At 33.2% G+C, this 20798-nt stretch overlaps 1 protein-coding gene and 1 pseudogene across 1 annotated transcript; one reads left to right on the top strand and one right to left on the bottom strand.

Moving 5' to 3' along the window:
• Positions 1–337: 337 nt before the first annotated feature.
• LOC133195256 (uncharacterized) lies at positions 338–7356 on the bottom strand (annotated as a pseudogene).
• Positions 7357–13855: 6499 nt separating this feature from the next.
• On the top strand, positions 13856–20339 carry LOC133195258 (fibroleukin-like). Its single transcript, XM_061331111.1, has 4 exons — positions 13856–13885; positions 14403–14499; positions 17279–17446; positions 20104–20339. Exons 1-4 carry the CDS (start codon positions 13856–13858, stop codon positions 20337–20339), a joined length of 531 nt encoding a protein of 176 aa, XP_061187095.1.
• Positions 20340–20798: the final 459 nt, after the last annotated feature.

A 20798-nucleotide genomic window follows, 5' to 3' on the forward strand; every position in this document is an offset into this window, starting at 1 on the left:
CTGACATTTACTTCCCTGTAATCCTTTTCTGGATCCTAAGTCATTGTCTGTCTTATTCTTTTTTTTTTCCTTTCAAATGAAAAATTTGAATGTATTTACTGTGTGAAGAGTTTATCTAGGAAACATTAATTGCATGCACTCAACTGTCTTTCTTATTGGATTTCTAATTAATCTCGCTCGTACAGACAACCAGATAAAGAGACAACCTTGGTGATCCCACTTCTTCCAAAAACTTTGTTAGGGATAATTTCCTAATAGACATGTTCTAGTAGTAGAGAAATTTAAGAAATGCTATATACCCTCTTTAACTTTATACATTCTTTATTGATTTGTAACGTACATGTATTAGCACAAGCATTCAATATGATCTTAATTTTCATCCTTGAGTGCCCACTTGCTGGTCACCTCTATGAGTCTTTTTTGACTTTCTAACAAAAAAGCATTTAAACAGCAATCAATTGGTAAAACCCTCTGTTCTCTTGAAAAAGATGGAGTTACATTCTGAATTTTCAGCTCATTCTCATATACCGATAGTTTTTCCTTAGCTTCTTCAAAAAATCCTGCTTTGTACAGTACCAACCAGACCCAACCTGACACCTAAGCAGTCCCAGAAAGCAGTCCCTGGGACTGCTGTGGGACTGCTCTGGGACTGCTGTGGGCCTGCTGAGGGACTGCTCTAGAAAGCAGACCCAGCAGTCCCAGCAGTCCCTGGGACTGCTTTCTGGGACTGCTTTGTTCACTCATGCATGAAAAATGTTCTGAGTGACTTGATAGCTCCGCCCCTTGTGTATTCTGAATTTGCAGGCTCCCTGTTGTTGTTTTGTTTACTTTCAGCAGAGAGGTGTTTAAGATAAAGAATTAAAAACCCAAGGATTTCTTACAACATTTTAATAAGTAAAGATAGATATACATGTAATTACTAAATGTCTTCAGGGGCTGTAAATTTACACAATTGTAGTCTAGAATTAATGTTAAAAAATGAAATTATAGTTAAAAGGGAAGTCAGGAGATGACTATATCCCTTAAATTAAACTTTCATACAGGTGTTTGAAAATATATATATATATATCTAGGCCTATTTAATTAATTAATGCTAATTAAAACTTTAATACAGGTGTTTGAAAAAAAAAATATCTAGGCCTATTTAATTAATTAATGCTATCAAGTTACGGTATGTACTCAAAGTTTGCATTAGCACTATTTAAAAAAAAAAAAAAAAACAAACAAACAAACAAACAAAAACCAGACAAACTTGTCATTACAATAAGATATTCAGAGAGACGTAATGTACTGGATTTTTTTTTAATTGAAAAAGCTAAAACCATGCTAAAAAAGAGCATTCCATGCTTTTTTTACCGCCCTCAAATAAAACCTAATTATTTATTAAATGACCATGAAATAAAATTATTCTACCATTCTTCAGTCATTTAAACAATTATATTTGTGAACAATTATTGGGGGATTTATTTATGAATTTGTTTTTGATTTATAAACAAGTTATTAAAAGAGTAAATTTATAAACATTTTAAAATATTGGGAATTGTTACTTATTTCTTTAATGTTTTGTTTGTGTTTTTCTGGCCGATTAATAAAAAGCAATACAAATGTATAAAATGGTGTTAACGCCTGAGGTTTCAATCGCCTTCGGGCATGATTAGCAGAAAGTCAATGCATGTTATTTGGGTATCAGTGTTACACATCACTGAACATGCTGGTCAACAATGACACTAATTTCAATCTATACTGCAAAAAATCTTTGTTTCAATAAATGTGTATAAATTTATTTCGGGATTAATTAATTTTGAACATACTCTGAGGGTTCCGTTCACGTGATTTACAGATGTACACTCAAACGTTTATATAATAAAAGTATTATTGTTTTCTGTTACATAGATAATCTAACGATAATTAAATTGGCAAGTCAGTGAAAATAATCATGACTGAAATATAATACTCAAAGATTTTTTCAAAAGCTCCAGTACTTAAGAAAACTGCATTCAGAGTATAGTATGGAAATCGACCTTGCTCTATAATTATAAGGTCTATTTAAAGCTAGTTTTGATAGAAAATAAATAACTCAAGTTTAATTTTCTATAAAAAATGAATATATAAATATGAAAACCAATATCAATCACAGTAAATAAAGAAATTGATTTATTTTGGTGAAAAATTAATATACCACAAAACTGTTTTTTAATATTCATGTTATTAGTAGGTGTGAACGTCTTCTTTGTTCAATATTTATTATTTGTTTCTATACGCGTAGTGTGATTTTCTTAACAGTTCAAAAATGACTGTCGCATGAGAATTGATACTGCTCAGAAAGAAAGGGATCATCAATTTCAACTGCCTTTTATAGTTACATTGTTTATTGGTAATCTCATTTCTGAGTAAGCTCCGCCCATTAAATTAATTAACCCCGCCCACTGGGACTGCTGGGACTGCTTTCTGGGACCGCTGGGACTGCTTTCTGGGACCGCTGGGACTGCTGTGGGACTGCTCTGGGACTGCTTTAGCAGTCCCAAAGCAGTCCCAGAAAGCAGTCCCCGGGACTGCTCTGGGACTGCTTTGTGTCAGGTTGGGTCTGGTTGGTACTGTATTGGAGCATTTCATCTGTCAAACCTGTGCACAGAAATCTGTAATTGACAGCTAGCCATGTTATTAGGACTGCCTCAACAGAAAACTTGTTTTCACATGCAAGTGGAATTTGAGAACTCTCTAAGAGTACATCATGCTCTGAATCATAGAACATTAAAATCATGGCAGTATCTGCAATCCCTATACATGGAATGAGAAAGTTAGATAGCTCAGGGTGTTTCCTCTTCTGAAGAAAAGAAAACACAATAGCTCTGCAACCAGCTGTGGGCTTCTAGTCAAAACAAGTAGAGCTTTTTCAAAAAGCTTACCGTCTTTAGCAACAACCTTCAAAAGTAAACTGACGTAATCCTATCAGGCCGTATAATTCTTGAAAATTTCTTGGCTTTGTATATTCTTCATTGTTTTTTTTTTTTCTGACATAAGCCCTACCAAGTGAAAGGTTAACAGATGCTCAGCTGTCTGAGTAAACTTCGACTCTGCTGCCGAGATCATTCGGCAAATCTCGACTGATTCCGTCACATTTGTGATATGTAGATGAGGTGCGAATCGGCCGAGGTGTGCTGAGTGCTGCAGAAATTAGAAAGACAGTGCAAACAAGGGAATAAGAATACATACAAGCTGTAAAGCTTGTATGCAATAGAGATCAATTCTGTTAACAATGAAAATATAGAAACTTTTTTTGGTAATTGTTATAAAAAAACTACTATGTTATTTCGAATTAATTACAGCCAATTTCCACTGTTCGTTTTGTCATATTTTTTTACAATTGAAAATCTTGAAAAATTGTAAAGAAAATTATTTCCCTTGCCTTGAACAGCATTTCAACTAATGAAATAATTGAAAATTTTCTCATCATGCAATTTCTACCAATCACAAAAGAGAGGAAGTACATAGTCCGAAGACTGTAAAATACTTCAACTCTGTGTACCGTCTTCCAAGTAAAACGGTAATAATACTCCCAATTGTATCAACTGTAGGCGATCTTCCATCAGGACTCTCCGTTTTTCTCTCCAAATTCTCAACAATAAGGTCATTCTTGATTATGATCTCTACACAGCCATGCCATACATGAGGATTACCTGCAGAAAAAAAGGCAGCAGAGAAGGTGACTACTCAGGGTACAGTATTTGTATAATATTGTGTACTATCAGTATCAGTAATTTCTTGTTGTAATTTAGTTAAAATAACTCTATCAGCTAACACTGGTCATGTCTCAGGCTTTTCTAGTTTTACTTCAACCAAATCAAACCTGCTTCTAAGCATCCTTAAGCAAATAAATTAAGTTTATTTTTTAATAAATGGAAAAACAATGAAGAAAATAGATGAGACCATTTAAAGAGTTTTTAACACTAGAAGTGAAAACATCTAGGTCACTGCCCAGTCTATTACAAAAAAACCCACAAACTAATATTAAACTTCTGTGTATTAAAGTGTTACATATACAATGTAATAACAGATCCCCCCCCCCCCCAATTAAATTTGATTTCAACTCACAGCAGAGACAATATATACTATTGCTGCTCAGGATATGTCCATAACTTGGTGGTATCCTTCGGGCCTTAGATTGGCACGACATGTATATTACAAGATTTTAACCTGGATATGTATTGGTGTATCAATACTAGTCACACTAAAGAAGAAACATAATATGGTGGGGTGGTAAGGAAGAAAAAGTTTTTTTTTTTTTTAAATTCAAGGATTACAGATGTCAGACAATGATAGACAATAATATAAGTATGGCAATACCCATGAGATGAGTGACTTAGATCAGTTAGGTGATCATAATATCTTGAAAACTGTTCTTAAGATGGTTACAAAATGTCAAATACTGTTACATTGTAAACAACAATAACACAATTATAATTTTTAAAACTAAAAGTACTATTTTTACAATATATGATGGGCATGACCTTAATGTTTGTTTGTTTGTTGTTTAATATCCCTCTCCAGAATTTTTCACACATATGGAGATGCCACCACTTGCCGGTGGAGGGGTACAAATTTGGACCTATACTCTGCACTCAGGGCCATTGAGCAATAAAGAATCTTTTTTGTGCCAGCACCTACTACGACACGGGACCTCGGTTTATTTGGTCTCATCCAAAAGACTAGTCTCCATGTTCTGCGGTGGGATTCAATGCAAGGATCAACTCCTCACTTTGCAACTCTACAGCAAACACTGTGCATGTAACCACTGTGCCACACAGGCAACCATGACCTTAATGAAACCATCACAATGTCAGTGGCATATCCATTCATTTCTGAGGAATAGAGGTTAAGGTCAAGGAAGGTTATATGTCAGAGAATTATGACACAGTTGAAAAGCTCTCAAGACTGATGATAACTGATAGACCACAAAGCTGATGATAACTGACTGATAGGCAACAGAAATATATCTGCCATTCAGCTGACGGAATGGTAACTGAAAGGTCAAAGAAAAGTCCTTTCAATGACTTTGCAGTGATCTTTCAATGGTCACACAATTACCATTCCATTGACATCCTGTGAAAGTAACCAAAAAGAACAAGTTCATAGCATTTTGTCATCATTAGCCCCCCCCCCCCCCCACCACTACCTTTTAGAAAATACTATTGTGTATGAAACTTAAAACATTGTAAATGAGGTACATGTATAGACTGAGATCAATGCAAATAAATTTAGAAGTTTTACTTTATAAACATGTCTAGTTGTACCTATACTTGTGTCCCAATAGTCTCCAGTCAAGAGACAACTTCCATCACTGCAGCTACAGTTAGCACCTTTACTTCTACTTCTATTGTTTTTATCAATGATGTAGTCTGATATTGCCAACTTTCCGAAAAGATGATTGGCCAGCACAGCTGTCCTGTCAGCTTTGTTGTCAAAGTTCAAATCAATCATCTCACCTGCAAAAAGCAAAAATTCTTCTTTTTTTTTGCACTTGGAATGTGTTTTAGTGAGTATATTTGACCATAATTAAAATTGCATATGTGAATAATTACATTATCAGTGTTTTTAAGAAGTTAAAAATTTCAAGTGACATGCTATTTTTCAAATAGTCAGTAAATATGTGTCTTATTATACCCATTGTCAAGCAGACTTTACTTGCATTATGTACAATATCTTAGTGTAGTCTGCTTGTGTACCCAGTTATATTGTAATTAGAGACAATGTGTAAAAATATCAAAAGTGCAGCAAAACTAATTCCTTACTTCATGACTCTAGAGCAAACTCTGTAACCACTGCCCCCCCCCCCCATGGTTTTTATACCGTGGCAGAAAAAAATCATTTAACAATATCTAAGCACAAAATCAATTGCGATTGTCCTTCCTTCATGAAGAGTGTTCTTACAAAAAGTTGTTTTGTTGCATTGTACATGTGTTGTAGTGTTGTTGCATGTTACTATGACAGTGAATAAACTTTAAACTCGATCATTCATTGCTTAACCAATAAGGATCTTTTTGGGTATCATAAAACATATTAACACAGCCCTTGGGCTGCACATCAGTTTTGACATTGGAATTTATATGCAAATGATGCAGGAATGAGAGGTCACATTAATACATAAATATACATGTGCAAAGGGATGTTCTTTCCCCATTGTCGCAAGAAACAGAGTGACAGGTTTTGTGTCCATTCTTTTTCCACAAATATGTTGCTTGTTGCTGTCTACTACAAATTTCTCTTATTCTCATTAAAAAATGAATGAATATTTTTCAAGTAAATGGCAGACTTATTTTCACCAATGAAAATCACTCTGTGGTACTTTTTGGTAAGTTCACAAGTTTTGGTAAGTGCCCTTAATGAAATTTTGTTTGCTATGCATTGCAAATATTGATAAAAATACAATTGATCCTGAAGAACAGAGGAAAGTATTGTATATTCTAAAATACCTACAAAGCTTTACATTAAAAGACCGGGTTTCCAATGCAGACATGTGAATAAGCTGAATAGCGCCACTCGTTTAGACAAGGAAATTGGAACCGAAGTTGATGTACAGTTTCTGGTTATGGTTACAGACAAATATAAGATAGACTGATCATTTTCACTGGATTATTTTTCCATTGGTTGAATGTGTTTCATTAATATTTATGAGAGCCTAACAATACCAGGGGTCCTGAGTCAACACGTTGCTGTTGGACCCCTGGCATATTTCATTCAATATTTTAGGGCTTGCTTCTCTCATTGAGAAGTACCAATCAAAATTAAAGCTTTCATAAACAGTTAGATAAGGATTCAGTTGACACCTCAAATGCACGTGTTGCAAGTCGTTTATCATGCAATGGCTTAATGTGATTGGTTGAAAGATAAGAAAAACAATCAAGATTTGTATTTTTTCCGCAAGATGTCGCTTCAGTCAGCCCATAAAATATTGAATTAAATTTGCCAGAGATCCAACAGCAACGTATTGACTCAGGACCCCTGGCTTTGCGAGGATGTGAGAGCGAGAGAATTTTGTAGTAGGTTTTTGAAATAGAATGGACACAAAACCCATGGCTTGAGACAGTGATCTTTCCATAATTAGCATCATAATTACACGTATTAAAATATGGAAGAAAATCAGAAGCGGACCGTCAGAAGCTTACCCATTTTTAGAAACCCTACAAGTTTCCCAAATAGAACGTTTTCGTGCTTTGTCTCCGGAAGTTTTCCATCGAGGAAATCAACTACCAGTAACACTCCTCTCCTGAACACATCTCCCAAAACGAAGCAGTTATCAAAAGTGTCTAATTCATAAAATGCTTTAGAAAATTTCACTCCTCCAAACTTTTGCCGCATTGCAAGTGCTTAATTAGTCTGTATGGTAATAGTTTAATATAGTCGTGCAAATTTTTAACAAAGCTGCTGACAAATCATTTCGATCTATTTTAGATAGATCCTCTGGAGACGACAATGGACACATGCGTTTGTTTGCTGATGGTCCTTCACCTGGAGACAAGAGAGAAGACGGACGTTTGCTACTAAAAGAATCTTCCTCTCGTGCCATTTGATATATTCTCAAATTCTGGTCTGGTATTGTGTATACTCCATTCCTACGATGCCGGTGGTTCAACGGTACCGGGGTATCCCTTTATTTATAAATTTACTCGCTACAGGCGACATCTAGCGGCCAGATATTTTTAGAATAAGATTCGATATACCTCGTTGTCATTACCATTGCTTTAGATCTTGAAATGTTGCAAAGTCTTGAAAGTTATCAATAATTGCATTGAATGGACACATTTTTAAACTTTACCTGTAACAGTCCCCATACCCTGCATTGTAAAAATGTCACAAACAGTCAATTTATAGGTGCATTTTACAACTGATTGGCATATTTGTTGTCGTCTGGTTTATTTACATTAGGAATGGGGTCATATGTCATGTGACAACTGTGGAAAAGTTATGTATGGAACGCAGTTTCAGCAATATTTATTTAAAACAATGAAAGTGTAAAAAATATTTTTTAGATGACCGTAATAAGCATGAAGATTTTTTTAACCTGAGTTATCCTCCAAATATATTTATTTGTTATCTGATAAAAAAAATAATTATCTTCTGTTTTAAGGGTGCAGCAAAATAAAAATCAAAAGAATTGAAATAAAAATACAATAGAAAAAATCTAAAAATTCAAAAAGGCATTTTATAATGCTACTTTTTAAGGACTTTCAAGCAACAAATGAAAATTCAGCATCAAGATCTTTACCTCCAAGTTAAAAAAATCCAAGATTATGGAGCAAATCCTAAATGACAATAGATCAGTAACATTAGAAATTATGTACAAAAGTGAAATGGGGTGCAATTTGTATTGATTATGGTGAAATTTAACATTTGGAAATTGGAAATAATGATTATGTGTATGTAGACTGTGGGAGCCAAAGGAGCCAAGAATGAATACTTTTTGTTAAACTGTAAAAGAGTTATTTGTGTGGACATGATCCCATTTACTAATCTGCTGTAAAGTAAAAGAGATGAAAGAAGGGGGGTCTTTTAAGTGTTTCTTAATTATGAAGAAAGAATCAGTTTCTTGAATTTGTGAAATAAAATATTTCACAAATGATTTTTTTATCAGAATATTGTTTTTTCCCCTTAGCTTTCTGAAAAAAAAATGCACTTCAAAGATATTTAATCTCAAAATGATTTACATTTAAATAACGTAATTTATTCACTGAATTTTATGACAAAATGTTGCTTAATTGTAACGCTGGTAGCGCACCATACATATACACCGGTATCAGAGTAACGTCCCTTGATACTAGCAACTTACGCGCGGTATAGTTTTCATGTGTATTTAAAGATTTAGTGAGTAAACAAAATCATTTCAAGCTGATACATTATTGAAACACATGTTTTATTGTTGATGGGTGACATTTATTGTTTACAATTCTAAGTATTTAGTTTTGTTTTTCACCTTCATCAATAAGTACACCGGTACCGTAGAACCCCGGCATATATGGATAATATTTTTTTTTTTCGATCCCGATGTTGAGTGTTGGTAAAATGGGTAGGCAAAACCGGGCCGGGGCAAATTAAAAACCGGGGCTATTTGAGATTTTTTAATTTTCTGCCGTAATACTTTATCAATCCAGCTGAAATTTTCAGATTATGTTTGTTAAAGGTTTATTTGTATTCGATATGAAAATTGCCTTGAAATACTCAGTATTTTAGATTTCTTTGGCGATTGTTGATTTCCAAGTTGGTAAAATGGGTAGGCAGTTACCAAAGTCAACATTTTACGTTTTCAGACATATTTGACGAAAAGTCAATACAGTTATGAATCATTCTGATATCTAAGATTATATATTAACTATAAATTAGTATATCTTCCTTGGTAATTGTTATTGCTGCGTAAAATTACACGTTTTAAGAAAAACCGGGTCATTAAAACCGAATCCGATCACCCGGGGACAAACCTGAAAAATCCGGAATAATTGTACAGGTTACATTACAGTACGAGAGATTGTCACCTGAAAAAAAAAAAAAAGAACTTAATCCCAATTATTTGTTGGTAGCTTTTATTTCATTTTTATTGATATAAAAAATCATTTAAGGAAAGTTCGAATAATTATATGAATATTAATGCAGACTACTATGCCAGGCTATGCCAGGCTTTAATTTAATCACACATAAGCTGGCTTGATCAATTTAGACTAAGCAGAAGTGGCTTACCTTATTAAGTTAATTATCTTTGTAAGAGGAAGCTGGGAAGGAAATAGCTGTGATGTAAAAATAATTAAAAGATCAAAGTGACATCTTTTGACAATTATACTATAATGAGTTGAATCATAGTATTATTTGGGTACAAAATATTTCGTGAGAAATTCAACTTACCTACAAATGTGAGGGTATTTTCCACACAATATCGTAATCTGTATTACAAACAAAGCCATCAGACGAATTTCACATTTACAAAAGTATTTCCCTTTGCGGGGTCAATTTGGGGTCAACCGGCGTAAGACACCGTTTTCCCTCTATAACATTACAACTTTTGGGGGCAAAATCTCTCAAATTAAATCTGTTTGAATATGTTCATTGTGTTTTTTATGTTGCCCTATACTAAGGTAATTCAGGAACGGGTCAAAATTGACAGGTTGAAGGTTGAACATATTTACAGGTAAGTTACAAAGGACATAGTGACAAAAATGAGTGTTACGCCAACAACGGGAGATAACTCTTAGGAATGTGAAATTCATCTATGTAAGCAAGATTCAGTTAGAGAACAACCTCTTCTTACAGATTTCAACAAAAAATCTCAGATTAATCCTCATTAATCACCTGCACCAGACTCTTTTATACACACAAAATAAATTCTACCTCAAACCACGGGTATAAAACAGAGTACATTTCAAAAGTATATTTTTTGTAAGCATTTTGAACATGCTGAATTTCAATCAAGGGTACGTAAGCGATGTATCTTTAAAATATTCAGACATACAAGACTTAAAAAACCTTTAACGACCCGTGAATTTTGCATTTTACATGCAATTTGAAATAAAGTGTAAAATTCATGACACTTTCACCGTCATAACACCTCAAGTTGGCACTGACTTAACGTCATTTTCCATTATGACATCATATTTTGGTAGTTCAGAGAAGTGAAGGCACAGAGTGCACTGTGATTTTTTTTTATGGGAAGCCTTAACCTACCTGCGTAATTAATTAAAAAAAATAATATTTTATATTTTGATAATAAATCATGTTCAGTTTTGGTGGGCAATGCGGAGCAAAACGCAACAATTCCTTGAAAATAAATAATAGATAGTTTTCATATGACGTATTTTCTCTCCGAGTTATTTACCTTAGCCGCCATCTTTCTGGTCAACCTGGTAATTTTTCCTCTTTGTCTTACCAAACCTAAGATCTTTATAGAATAAAAATGATGAAATAAAGGAGGCTTTAACAAATGTATATTTTTCAGAAAAACAATGCGTCCTACCCCACAATGGCTAGTATAAAAAGTTAAAGTTGGTTGAATAATGAAGGAATACGAGATGTTGACCTCCAATATGGCGGTCAACGGGAAATAACTCTTGCTAATTTGGGCCTACTGAAAACTATAATATAAATAAATAAATAAATAAATAAATAAATAAATAAAAAAGGTCATCAGATATGGGCCTAATTATTGAGGAGGCATATCTATAAAGTAGCTTTACTTTCGGGCATTTTTTTTTTTTTTAGTTTTTTTTAAAGCCTTTCTTTTCCGGAATAAAATATGTCTCAAACTTTAAATTCAGTTTTTAATACCAAATTTGTGATTTTTTTATTTTTCAAATTTTCAGATACAATACAATCTCAAAGTATAAGTAACGGATACAATGCTTTTTACCATCATTTTATCATTTGGAAAGTGTTTCCTTCAATATGAATCGTATTCCAACCGTACCAGGCATAAAATACAGGATACTTTTACTTTCTTGAATGCCACATTATCACCTGGCGACATTAGGAGATTAACGAGGCCGAGTCTTATTCGAGTGCGCATAACTTTGCGCAGTTTTCTAATTTCATGCAGTCATATTTGCGACATTACACCTTTCCCAAATATTGTGATTTTAATACAAAATTAACATTAGCTGTAACACCTATGGTCTGAAATTGTGCTTTTGCGACAATAATTAGGAAAAAACCGCTGAAATGGCTCTAACGACGTCACTGTTTTCCGATTTTGTAAGCAATGCAAGACGCTGAAGAATGACACCTGACTCGCTTGTATATTCAAGACGTCCATGAATATTTGACTAAAAACTGCTGACAAAACATCAAAAGAAACATCCTAGCAATCTAAACATTGCCATTTTTTTTACCAAAATAATTCATCTGCGCCGATAATTCATCTGCACCGATTTTAGAGGTATTGGGCATTGAAAAAATAAATATGTAATAATTCCTACACCAACCTATAGCTAGATGGTCAACTTTTTTGAAATTTCACAGTTTGATGAGTTTTTACAATAGTTTTCATATACTTGGCTGAAAAAGAAATCTCTAGGGCAGAAATACAAAAAATATGGAAAAATGTGATAATTTGGCGCTTTTCCAAAAAATTCCCATAGGGTCCAATAGTAAAATTTGACAACTTTTGAGATGGCCTCCTAAGAAATCGGGACGGTAAACATTCGATTTTTAAATCTTAAAACAATGAATATAATAGTTAAGATTAATTCAAGAAAAATTTAACAAAATCTCTAGGGTACAAATAATTAGACCCGGCCTCGTTAAATCAAAGTTTGGTAATGTAACGTTATTAGGCATTATAATTTTTTGAAACATTTCAAGAAAAACTGTTATGAAAACTATTTTATTTAATCAACTATTCAACTTATCTTTTCACAAAAAAAATCAATTACATGTAAGTGTAACCTATCGGAATTTGCGACAGTCAGGTGCTTAAAAATCCCTATATGCCATATTTAATACCTCCGTGTGGTTTGTACACTCCATTTTTCTATTTCCGCACTATAGTTTAAATATTCATGGGTTCATTTGGAGGAAATTTATCTTTATCACCTCACTAATTTTTATACTTTACACCCCAGTGACATCAATATATTTGATTGCATAAAGTATATTGGCTATAGCATGTCATTGGTACTAAGCATGTAGTAAACATGAGTTGAAACCTTCTGTTTATATTGGACAAATCTATTATGCGTTTCAAATAGCTCATATTCATAGAAACGCCCATACCTAGCCTTTACACACTTGCGTTCCTTCAATTCTTTTCTCAGAAAGCCAATACGCCTTTGGTATACAGAGGAGGTTATACGAAAAGTTAAGAAATGTCCACTGGACGAGACAGTTTTTGCTCTGTGCTTGCATAACATATGATACATTACATACTATGGAATTTTTTGTCTGGGAGCTTCATTTATAAACAAAATACAACCGCTTTTCGTAGATGTAAAGATTTCATGGCCATGTCTAGACTAACATTTCTACAATTCATATCCATTAGTATTTTAGTATCTCTTTCGGTGTTCGGAAGGGAAGTCACTTTTAAATTCGAGCACTTTATTTCTATCGTTGACACTATTTCAGAGGAATTATTTGAATTCAATAGAGTTAGTCTTGTGACGTGTACAATTAAGTGTGCCATCAACTGGGCTTGTGTGACCTTATTGTATAGCCCGAAAATTAAATCCTGTAAAACATTACGAGAGTATATTAATGGAAACTTCACAAACTGTTCCAAAGAGTCTGGAGATTGGAAATATTACACATTTCCATATGGTAAGTAATAAAAATCATGTATGTTTGTACTTTGTTTTTCTTTATAATTGATGTAACATGCAACATTATACTTTTAAAGCGTCCACCTGTTTGGAGTTACATACTCGTGTTCCAGCTGTATCAGGCGTGTACAGAATTTACCCATGGGGAGACAGACAGAGACCTGTAGACGTATACTGTGATATGAAGACACAGGGAGGGGGATGGACGGTTTGTTCACAACTAAATGATATCAATTTATCAATTTTTTATCGGAATGTAGATACGGGTTACATGGTCATGTTATCAAATCCCTTAAACAAAGCCCGAAGGGTTTACGGTAGACTGGATCATGTACCAACCCGTATTTACATACCGATAAAAGTTTAAAATGATACCTTGTTACTTATATTTGCATTATTTTGTGACTGATTTATAACAAATACTTGAGTACTATAGTTTTAAACCCATGAAATTATTTATTTTTTCAAACCTTAACGGTATGAATTGAATGTGTTGAACACGTCGACCACTTATGATGTCACTATGAAATTACGTCCATGGTTAATGATTGAACAGTGACTTTATGGCATGTGACAAACCTATTTATACACAGGTTTAAATACGCCTTTTTCAAATATAGTGTTATATAAGGGAAACATTTGCAAATGTAGATCACACAGTTGTCATCCTGGACGTTTGCTTGCGCTATTTCGTTGTCATCTGAAGGGAGACAATACAGTTGTCACCCTGTGCGTGAGGGAGACATGCTTTAACCCAATCAGATTGAAGGTATTATTTCAGAAAATAATAAATTTGAACGGTGACGTTTTGCAATTTATGTTATCTATATTATGTCATATAATATTGATACTTGTCGTCATGTTTTGTCTGTGCGTCATTCTATTATGACATCACTAATAAAAGTTTTTACACTTGCTATTGTTTTAACTGCCTTGGACATCAATGCATTGGCCAATTAAAATGCAGAAATTGAAACAGTTGCATAAGAATCGCCGCTTTTTTCATATTCTATCCAAACATTTTCTTCAGTCTCATATTTTGGTTCACTATATACATTGTACATTCAGGCATTTGGGGAAAATGTCTGTTTTCTTTACATCGCATTGTAGGCTATACAACGACGTGTTTACGATTATGAACGATTCAACAGAACATGGAGTGAGTACAAGAAAGGGTTTGGCTCAACAGGAACGGGATACTGGCTGGGTAGGCTTAGTGGTCTTTAATCAGTATTGGTATATTTGGTTTTTTAATTATTCATGCCGTCAAACTTTACGAAAATGTACAAAAATAATTTTTTTATCAAATAATAATGCGTTCGTAGACCTCAATTGTCTAGCTATGGAGCACTGAAATGAAATTCAAAAAAAAAAAAAAAAAAAAAAAAAAAAAAAAAAAATCCTTCCATTTCATGAAGTTTATAGCTTGTATTACTGATTATATCTGCAGATCATTTGAATAATTCATTTTGGAGTGACATTAATAGAGAACTTTGTTTTCTTTTTTGCTTTTTTTTTAAAATTATGGTAATACAGGTACTGTGTATAAGTATTCGGCAAGATCAATTAATTAATTTGCATAATTAAATCAATTATGAATAATTGATATTCATTAAAAAAAAAACTAATTTACACAAAATTCATTAGAAAGGCTCATCTTCCATGAAATAAGAAATTTGTCATTCAGTTTGGTTTCAATGTAAATCAATTCCGATTCAATATACCGGGTAATTCCAAATAGCTGTTTTAATTATGATTAAATAAGGAGGAATGCTACACCAAAAATTTATTTAATGGATCTTTAAGACATCTCTTTTATTAGATATCTATAGTAAGCCTTTATTGATGTCGAATTTCAAACTATGAAGCATCTTATTTGCGAATAAACAATTTTTCCATTTTCTCCGAAAAATGCAAAATAAAAAGATCAAGAGCTAATATCACTCTTTTTATGCTGGAACCATATTTCAAAAAGAGATGTCTTAAAGATCCGTTAACATTCTTTGTGCTGCGGGCCTATTTTCAGAAACTTCATTGAGTGTCATAGGCGTATTTTGGGCCCACTGTTAACTCCTGTTGCAAATAAAAGTGATTATGACGTTCCGTCATCATTCTGAGTTTCGCGCCATTTTGACCTCTTGTTGCAGAAAACAATCAATCAATTTACCATAATGATTCTAATTACTGAAAATTGTTAGAAAGAATAGGAATTTTAAACGATATTTCATTTGTCTTGATCTTAGAAAATTTAAACAATGCATTCTGATTTAAAGTTAAGAAATTTTATCAACACCTTTAATCCTTGTCTGAACGATACAAATAATCACAGTTCCGATAGGGGAAGAAGTATTTATTTATAATCTTAAACACGGGAATAATTTTCCATCAGTTACAAGAACTTGTTGTTTTGGTCGTTGTAAAAATGAAATACTAGTAGTGCAATATCATCGTAATTTCTGTATATAATTTCTTTTATCTAAAATTGGCGTTACATATTATACATTAACAATATAACATTTAAGCTTAGAATTTTTTAATCGACTATAAAACGTTCTATCCTCAGGAGCATCACAAAAGTGCTGTTTACAACTCTACAGATAAACCTTCAATTCTCGAATACATATAGTCAGTGCATGACACATTCATTAAAAAAATCAAGATATCTTCTTTTGTGGCACCTGTATTTGTGGATGGTCCTTCCTCTTCTCCAAATACACAACACCCAGTTTTGATGGGGTTTTTATGAATTATATTTACCATTGAAAAAATCATAAGGGAAATCAAAAAAAAAAAAAATAAAAAAAATAAAAAAAAAAAAAAATTCCGACTGTTTCAAGTGTATGGTATACATGTTTACATGATTAAATGGCTGATATAATTTGTGGAGGAAAACTCCCAACAAGCCCGGTGTTGTATACCGGCGAAAGGGGGGGGGGAGAATTACCTCTGTTTGTTGCTTAAAGTTCAAAAAACAAAGAAATAGTTAAGGGGAAAAAATTAAATTTTAATTTATTTTTTTTTTTTTTAGATTTTTTTGTCCATTCCAGAATGTTTTACTCATATTAGAACATCGCCAATTGCCGGAAAAGACAACTTACGTCCTACTGAGCAATTATGGCTCATTTTTGCAAGAAACGACTTTGACGTGGAACCTTTGTATGTTTATATGTTCCCATCCAATTCTTTCCCCCAGGGGTCATGATTGGAAAAAAACTTGAATCTACACTACCTGAGGATACTTCTATTATAATATGACTAATCATGGCTTTGCTGGTCTCGAGAAGAAGGGTTTTAAAGACATTTCTTATATATTGCTTTGTAGACCCTCTCTTGTGTTCCCGCCCTACCCCCCAGGGGTTATGATATGAACAAATTTGAATCCAGATTGTGTAATGAGCTTTCACATGTTTCATCTTTTCTTGTTCAGTGGTTCTTGAGAAGAAGATTTTTTAAAACATGCCACCAAATTTTCACGAATTCTTATTTAACTCCCCTTGAAAGAGAGCGTGGCACTTCCTGTGAACAAACATAAATTCCCTTCACCCAAGAATGCTTTGTGACAAGTTTGGTTGAAATTGGCCCAGTGGTTCTTGAGAAAAAGTCGAAAATGCGAAAAGTTTACAGACACAGACAAGTTTACCGGACACTCCTTGATCAGAAAAGCTCACTTGAGACGAAGGCTCAAGTGAGCTAAAAATATAACTGACTATTACGTGATCAACCAGGTCATTTGATATCACAAGAAATATGTTAATATGTAGTTGAGAGGTCCCTTTGTGCAAACTGTCTGTATTAACGTTCATAGCCTTCATATTGAAATAAACACCGAGCTGGATACATATTGATGTATATTGAATGCAAGTTAAAGTATAGGGCAGCTTTAACATAGCTGTGCAACCTTATATTAATGGAAAATGACTTCATAATTATATGTCAATACAATAAATAAAAAATTTGAAAATAACATTTGAATATATTGATTCTAGGAAATGACCTCATTCACAATCTGACTGTTGAAAAAGCAACTTCATTGTATGTTTCCATAACGTTGACTGCTGGAGCAACACTATATGAACGATATGACCAGTTCTACATCACAGTCGAGGCTGATGGTTACAGAATCCAGCTGACAGGAAACACAACAGGAAGTCTTGGTAAGGGCAAGTTTGCAAACAATTTGTTGTTTGAAAGCTTCAATGAAGAGGTTGTATTAACTTGGTGTATGTAACATAAATATCTACGGAGGCTTCCGTAAATATCAATGGAAAACCTACTTTTTATACGATGTACAATATACTGTGTTGTTGAATTATTTCAGGTTGTTACAAATAAATTTGCACGCGTTGAACACATTACATCAAATCAAAATGAATTCATACAATTTTTTTGGCGAATCTTCAGATTTGTTGTGAGTCCTAACCTCTATCTTTTTTTGAAATAAACTTTACGTCTATGAAAGGTACAAAAACAGCATGATAGGTTTTATACAATATTCTCCTCGACCAATGAAATTTAAAGATTTTTATCAAAGACAGGAAAAGCCTTCTTTTCATACTCGATTTTTACCCCATTAAGGTAGTTTATTACAGGGTATATTATGAGAAAAATTGAAAAAAAAAATCTGCAAATTTACAAATATATGTCAATAAACAGGTATACGTACCGAAGGTGCATTAATTAACTTGAAATAGTATTTGAGAGCACTCATCATCCATTATTGTTGTATTTTTGGGGAAATTATAAATATATGCAGTGATATATAAGGTTTGTGTATATCCCACGATTCTTGGGAAAATAATTATATTCATTTGATGACTCGAAATAAAATTATAAAATTATAAAAGTATATGATTGCACAATTCAAATGAAGTATTTAAGTGTTTGGGTTTTACCAATAACTTACGTTAAACTTATTGCGCAACATCGGCATGTTTTGATATAAGGCTTGATTCATGCAATTTTGTTGTCACAAAAGGCACTTGGCAGCGCCGTTCGTAAACAAAAATCGCATGAATAGCCAAAGTAGAAGAGATGCGAGCGTGGATACATATGAAAGATATATATATATATATATATATATATATATATATATATATATATATATATATATATATATATATATATATATATATATATATATATATATATATATATATATATATATATATATATACGGGTATGTTAAGGTGTTAAGGCAGCACACAGATCAGAATTCGGCGAATTTAGACTTTTTTTGTAAAATGTAACATTGATAAATCTGAAAAGTCACGGACAAACATTTACTATCATAATCCATTCAATAGACTTCAATGAGGCTTAGACTAAAGAAAGCACTCCACCACGACGTCATCATGTGACGTCTATAAGTAGAAAAAAAAATGATTTAATGAGAAAGTGGAAGGTTCAACACTATCCCGGGGATAATTAATTTCTATTTGTAAAAATATTAATGTAAAATTATCTCTGGTTCATGAAAAGTGCTGCTAGAATCTTACACTCCTATCACAGAAATAATTGTTCCACACTTTCGGATAAAACCGTACCAAATTTTTTACAGTTTGTACATAAGATCGAAAAAAAATTCATCAATTCCCGTTAATTAACCACACGATTCTAGCAGCATTTTCCAAGAACTATAGAATAAGAGCTTTCGATAGAAACAAAAATTATGTTTCAAACTATGCGGCGTAGTGTTGAACTTTTGCATCTTTGTTGAAAAGAACGACAGAGGAAGGGCTGATCGGGATGTAAAAACCTGTCTGCATTCATTATGCCAAGAAATTGTAAAAATAAATCAGCGTACCTTATTCATAAGCTTTAATTCCGCAGGAATCAAACATGATCTTAATGTTAAATGCTTTGAAACTCCGATTTCCTATGTTTGTTTACATGAAATTTTTGTTACGTTTCATTTTCACTCTGCAAATATTGATCAACAGTTATGGCGTCATGGGATTGGTATTTTACCCCTGCAACAAATACATAGCTATTTATACCACCCAGAAACGACAAGATTTTGTTTATATTTAGCTTTTGTATGGTTCCATTCATTTCTAGGACTCCAAATCAATCTTTAAATATAGATTTTAAGAAATCTTCATCTCTAAAGTTCACGTCATATAGCTTACTATGACGTCATATTGTATAGGTAAGCACATTATCTTGGTGTACCCTTAACATACCCGCATATATATTTATTCATATACCGCAAATTATATTGTAAAAGAGCCCAAACCATTCATTTATTCATATACAGTCGCACATTGTAAAAGATCCCAAAACCTGTCTAAGGATGAGCTTATGAATGTAATGTTTTAACTGATTCGCGTATGTTTCACATATCTTTCGACTTAATCTACAAAATATTTGAAAATGAACATGTTATTTCCTAAAATATGTACACAAATATAAGCACAGTTACGTTTCGAAAAAGAGATGGCTATTGAATGTGCCCCTGTGTGTAATACTGTAGAGTCTGTGTGCCTGTCTAAGGATGAGCTTATGAATTTAATATTTTAACTGAATTTCCGTGTTTTTCACATGTCTTTCAACTTAATGTACAAAAATATTGGAAAATAAACACTTATTTCCTAAAATATGTACATAAATATAAGACAGTTATTTTGCGCCAGGATTTTCCATAAGAAAACAGGATTTATTAGATTTAAAAAAATAATTTTAAAAAAGGGTATAAAGCAGGCATCAGAGAAATGCACAAATGTGAGAAAATAATTGATAAAAATAATTATTATTTATATGCTATTGTTGATTTTTTTCAAAGGCGTTAATGAATCGTAAAACTGAATTTTAGGAGACAGTATGAGAGTCTCGTGGCCTAACTGGAACATCAATGGAATGAAATTCTCGACATTTGATCGAGACAACGACATGTGGACAGGAGGAGTATGTGGACATCGGGAGGGAGGGTGGTGGTTTAACGAATGTGGACTGACGTTTCTGAATTCAGACCCTATCCAGAATGTACTCTGGGACCCAGTTTTGTCCAGTAAAACACAAGTCCGTGAAACAATGATGATGATTAAATGATAAAAAACAAACTGTCTCTAAAATTAGAGCACATATGCTTGTTGTAAAATGCATGCATGAGTGATAAAGTAATTAAATTATGAATATTATAAAAGTAGAAGGACTTGTATGAATTTTAAAGGCGGATTCCGCCTGGGATATGGGTGGAAACAACAGGAATTGGCAAATTCCAGGCGTACTTAAGGCGGAGACTGACTTTTGAAAATTTACGCCTGAGTAGAAGAGGTGTCTTCCAGGCGTCATTTCTACTTAACTGGCTTCAGTTTGCAAGCTCAGATTCTCCTAGCGTAAAAATGGCAGGAAAATTGAAACAAAAATTATGCCTGGAACTTTATTGAGGAGTAAAAGCCTCTGATTGGTCAATTTAATTATCAATTAAGGGTCATTTCAGATAAGAGGCTAAGTTTGAATTTCATCAGGAAGGAGGGAATTTAGTGTGAGTGAAATAGGATATACAGA

The sequence above is a fragment of the Saccostrea echinata genome, unplaced genomic scaffold (genome assembly GCF_033153115.1).
Source record: "Saccostrea echinata isolate AGI-Se365-2 ecotype Australia unplaced genomic scaffold, CSIRO_AGI_Sech_v1 ptg000029l, whole genome shotgun sequence".
Classification (NCBI taxonomy): domain Eukaryota; kingdom Metazoa; phylum Mollusca; class Bivalvia; order Ostreida; family Ostreidae; genus Saccostrea; species Saccostrea echinata.

What these genes read in the sequence shown, in the direction of transcription:
- LOC133195258 (XM_061331111.1), top strand. Translation starts at nt 13,856, where the DNA reads ATGGCATGTGACAAACCTATTTATACACAG. An exon ending in ACAAACCTATTTATACACAG is followed by an intron (nt 13,886 to 14,402) that starts GTTTAAATACGC and finishes ATCGCATTGTAG; the next exon opens with GCTATACAACGACGTGTTTA. An exon ending in AGGAACGGGATACTGGCTGG is followed by an intron (nt 14,500 to 17,278) that starts GTAGGCTTAGTG and finishes TATTGATTCTAG; the next exon opens with GAAATGACCTCATTCACAAT.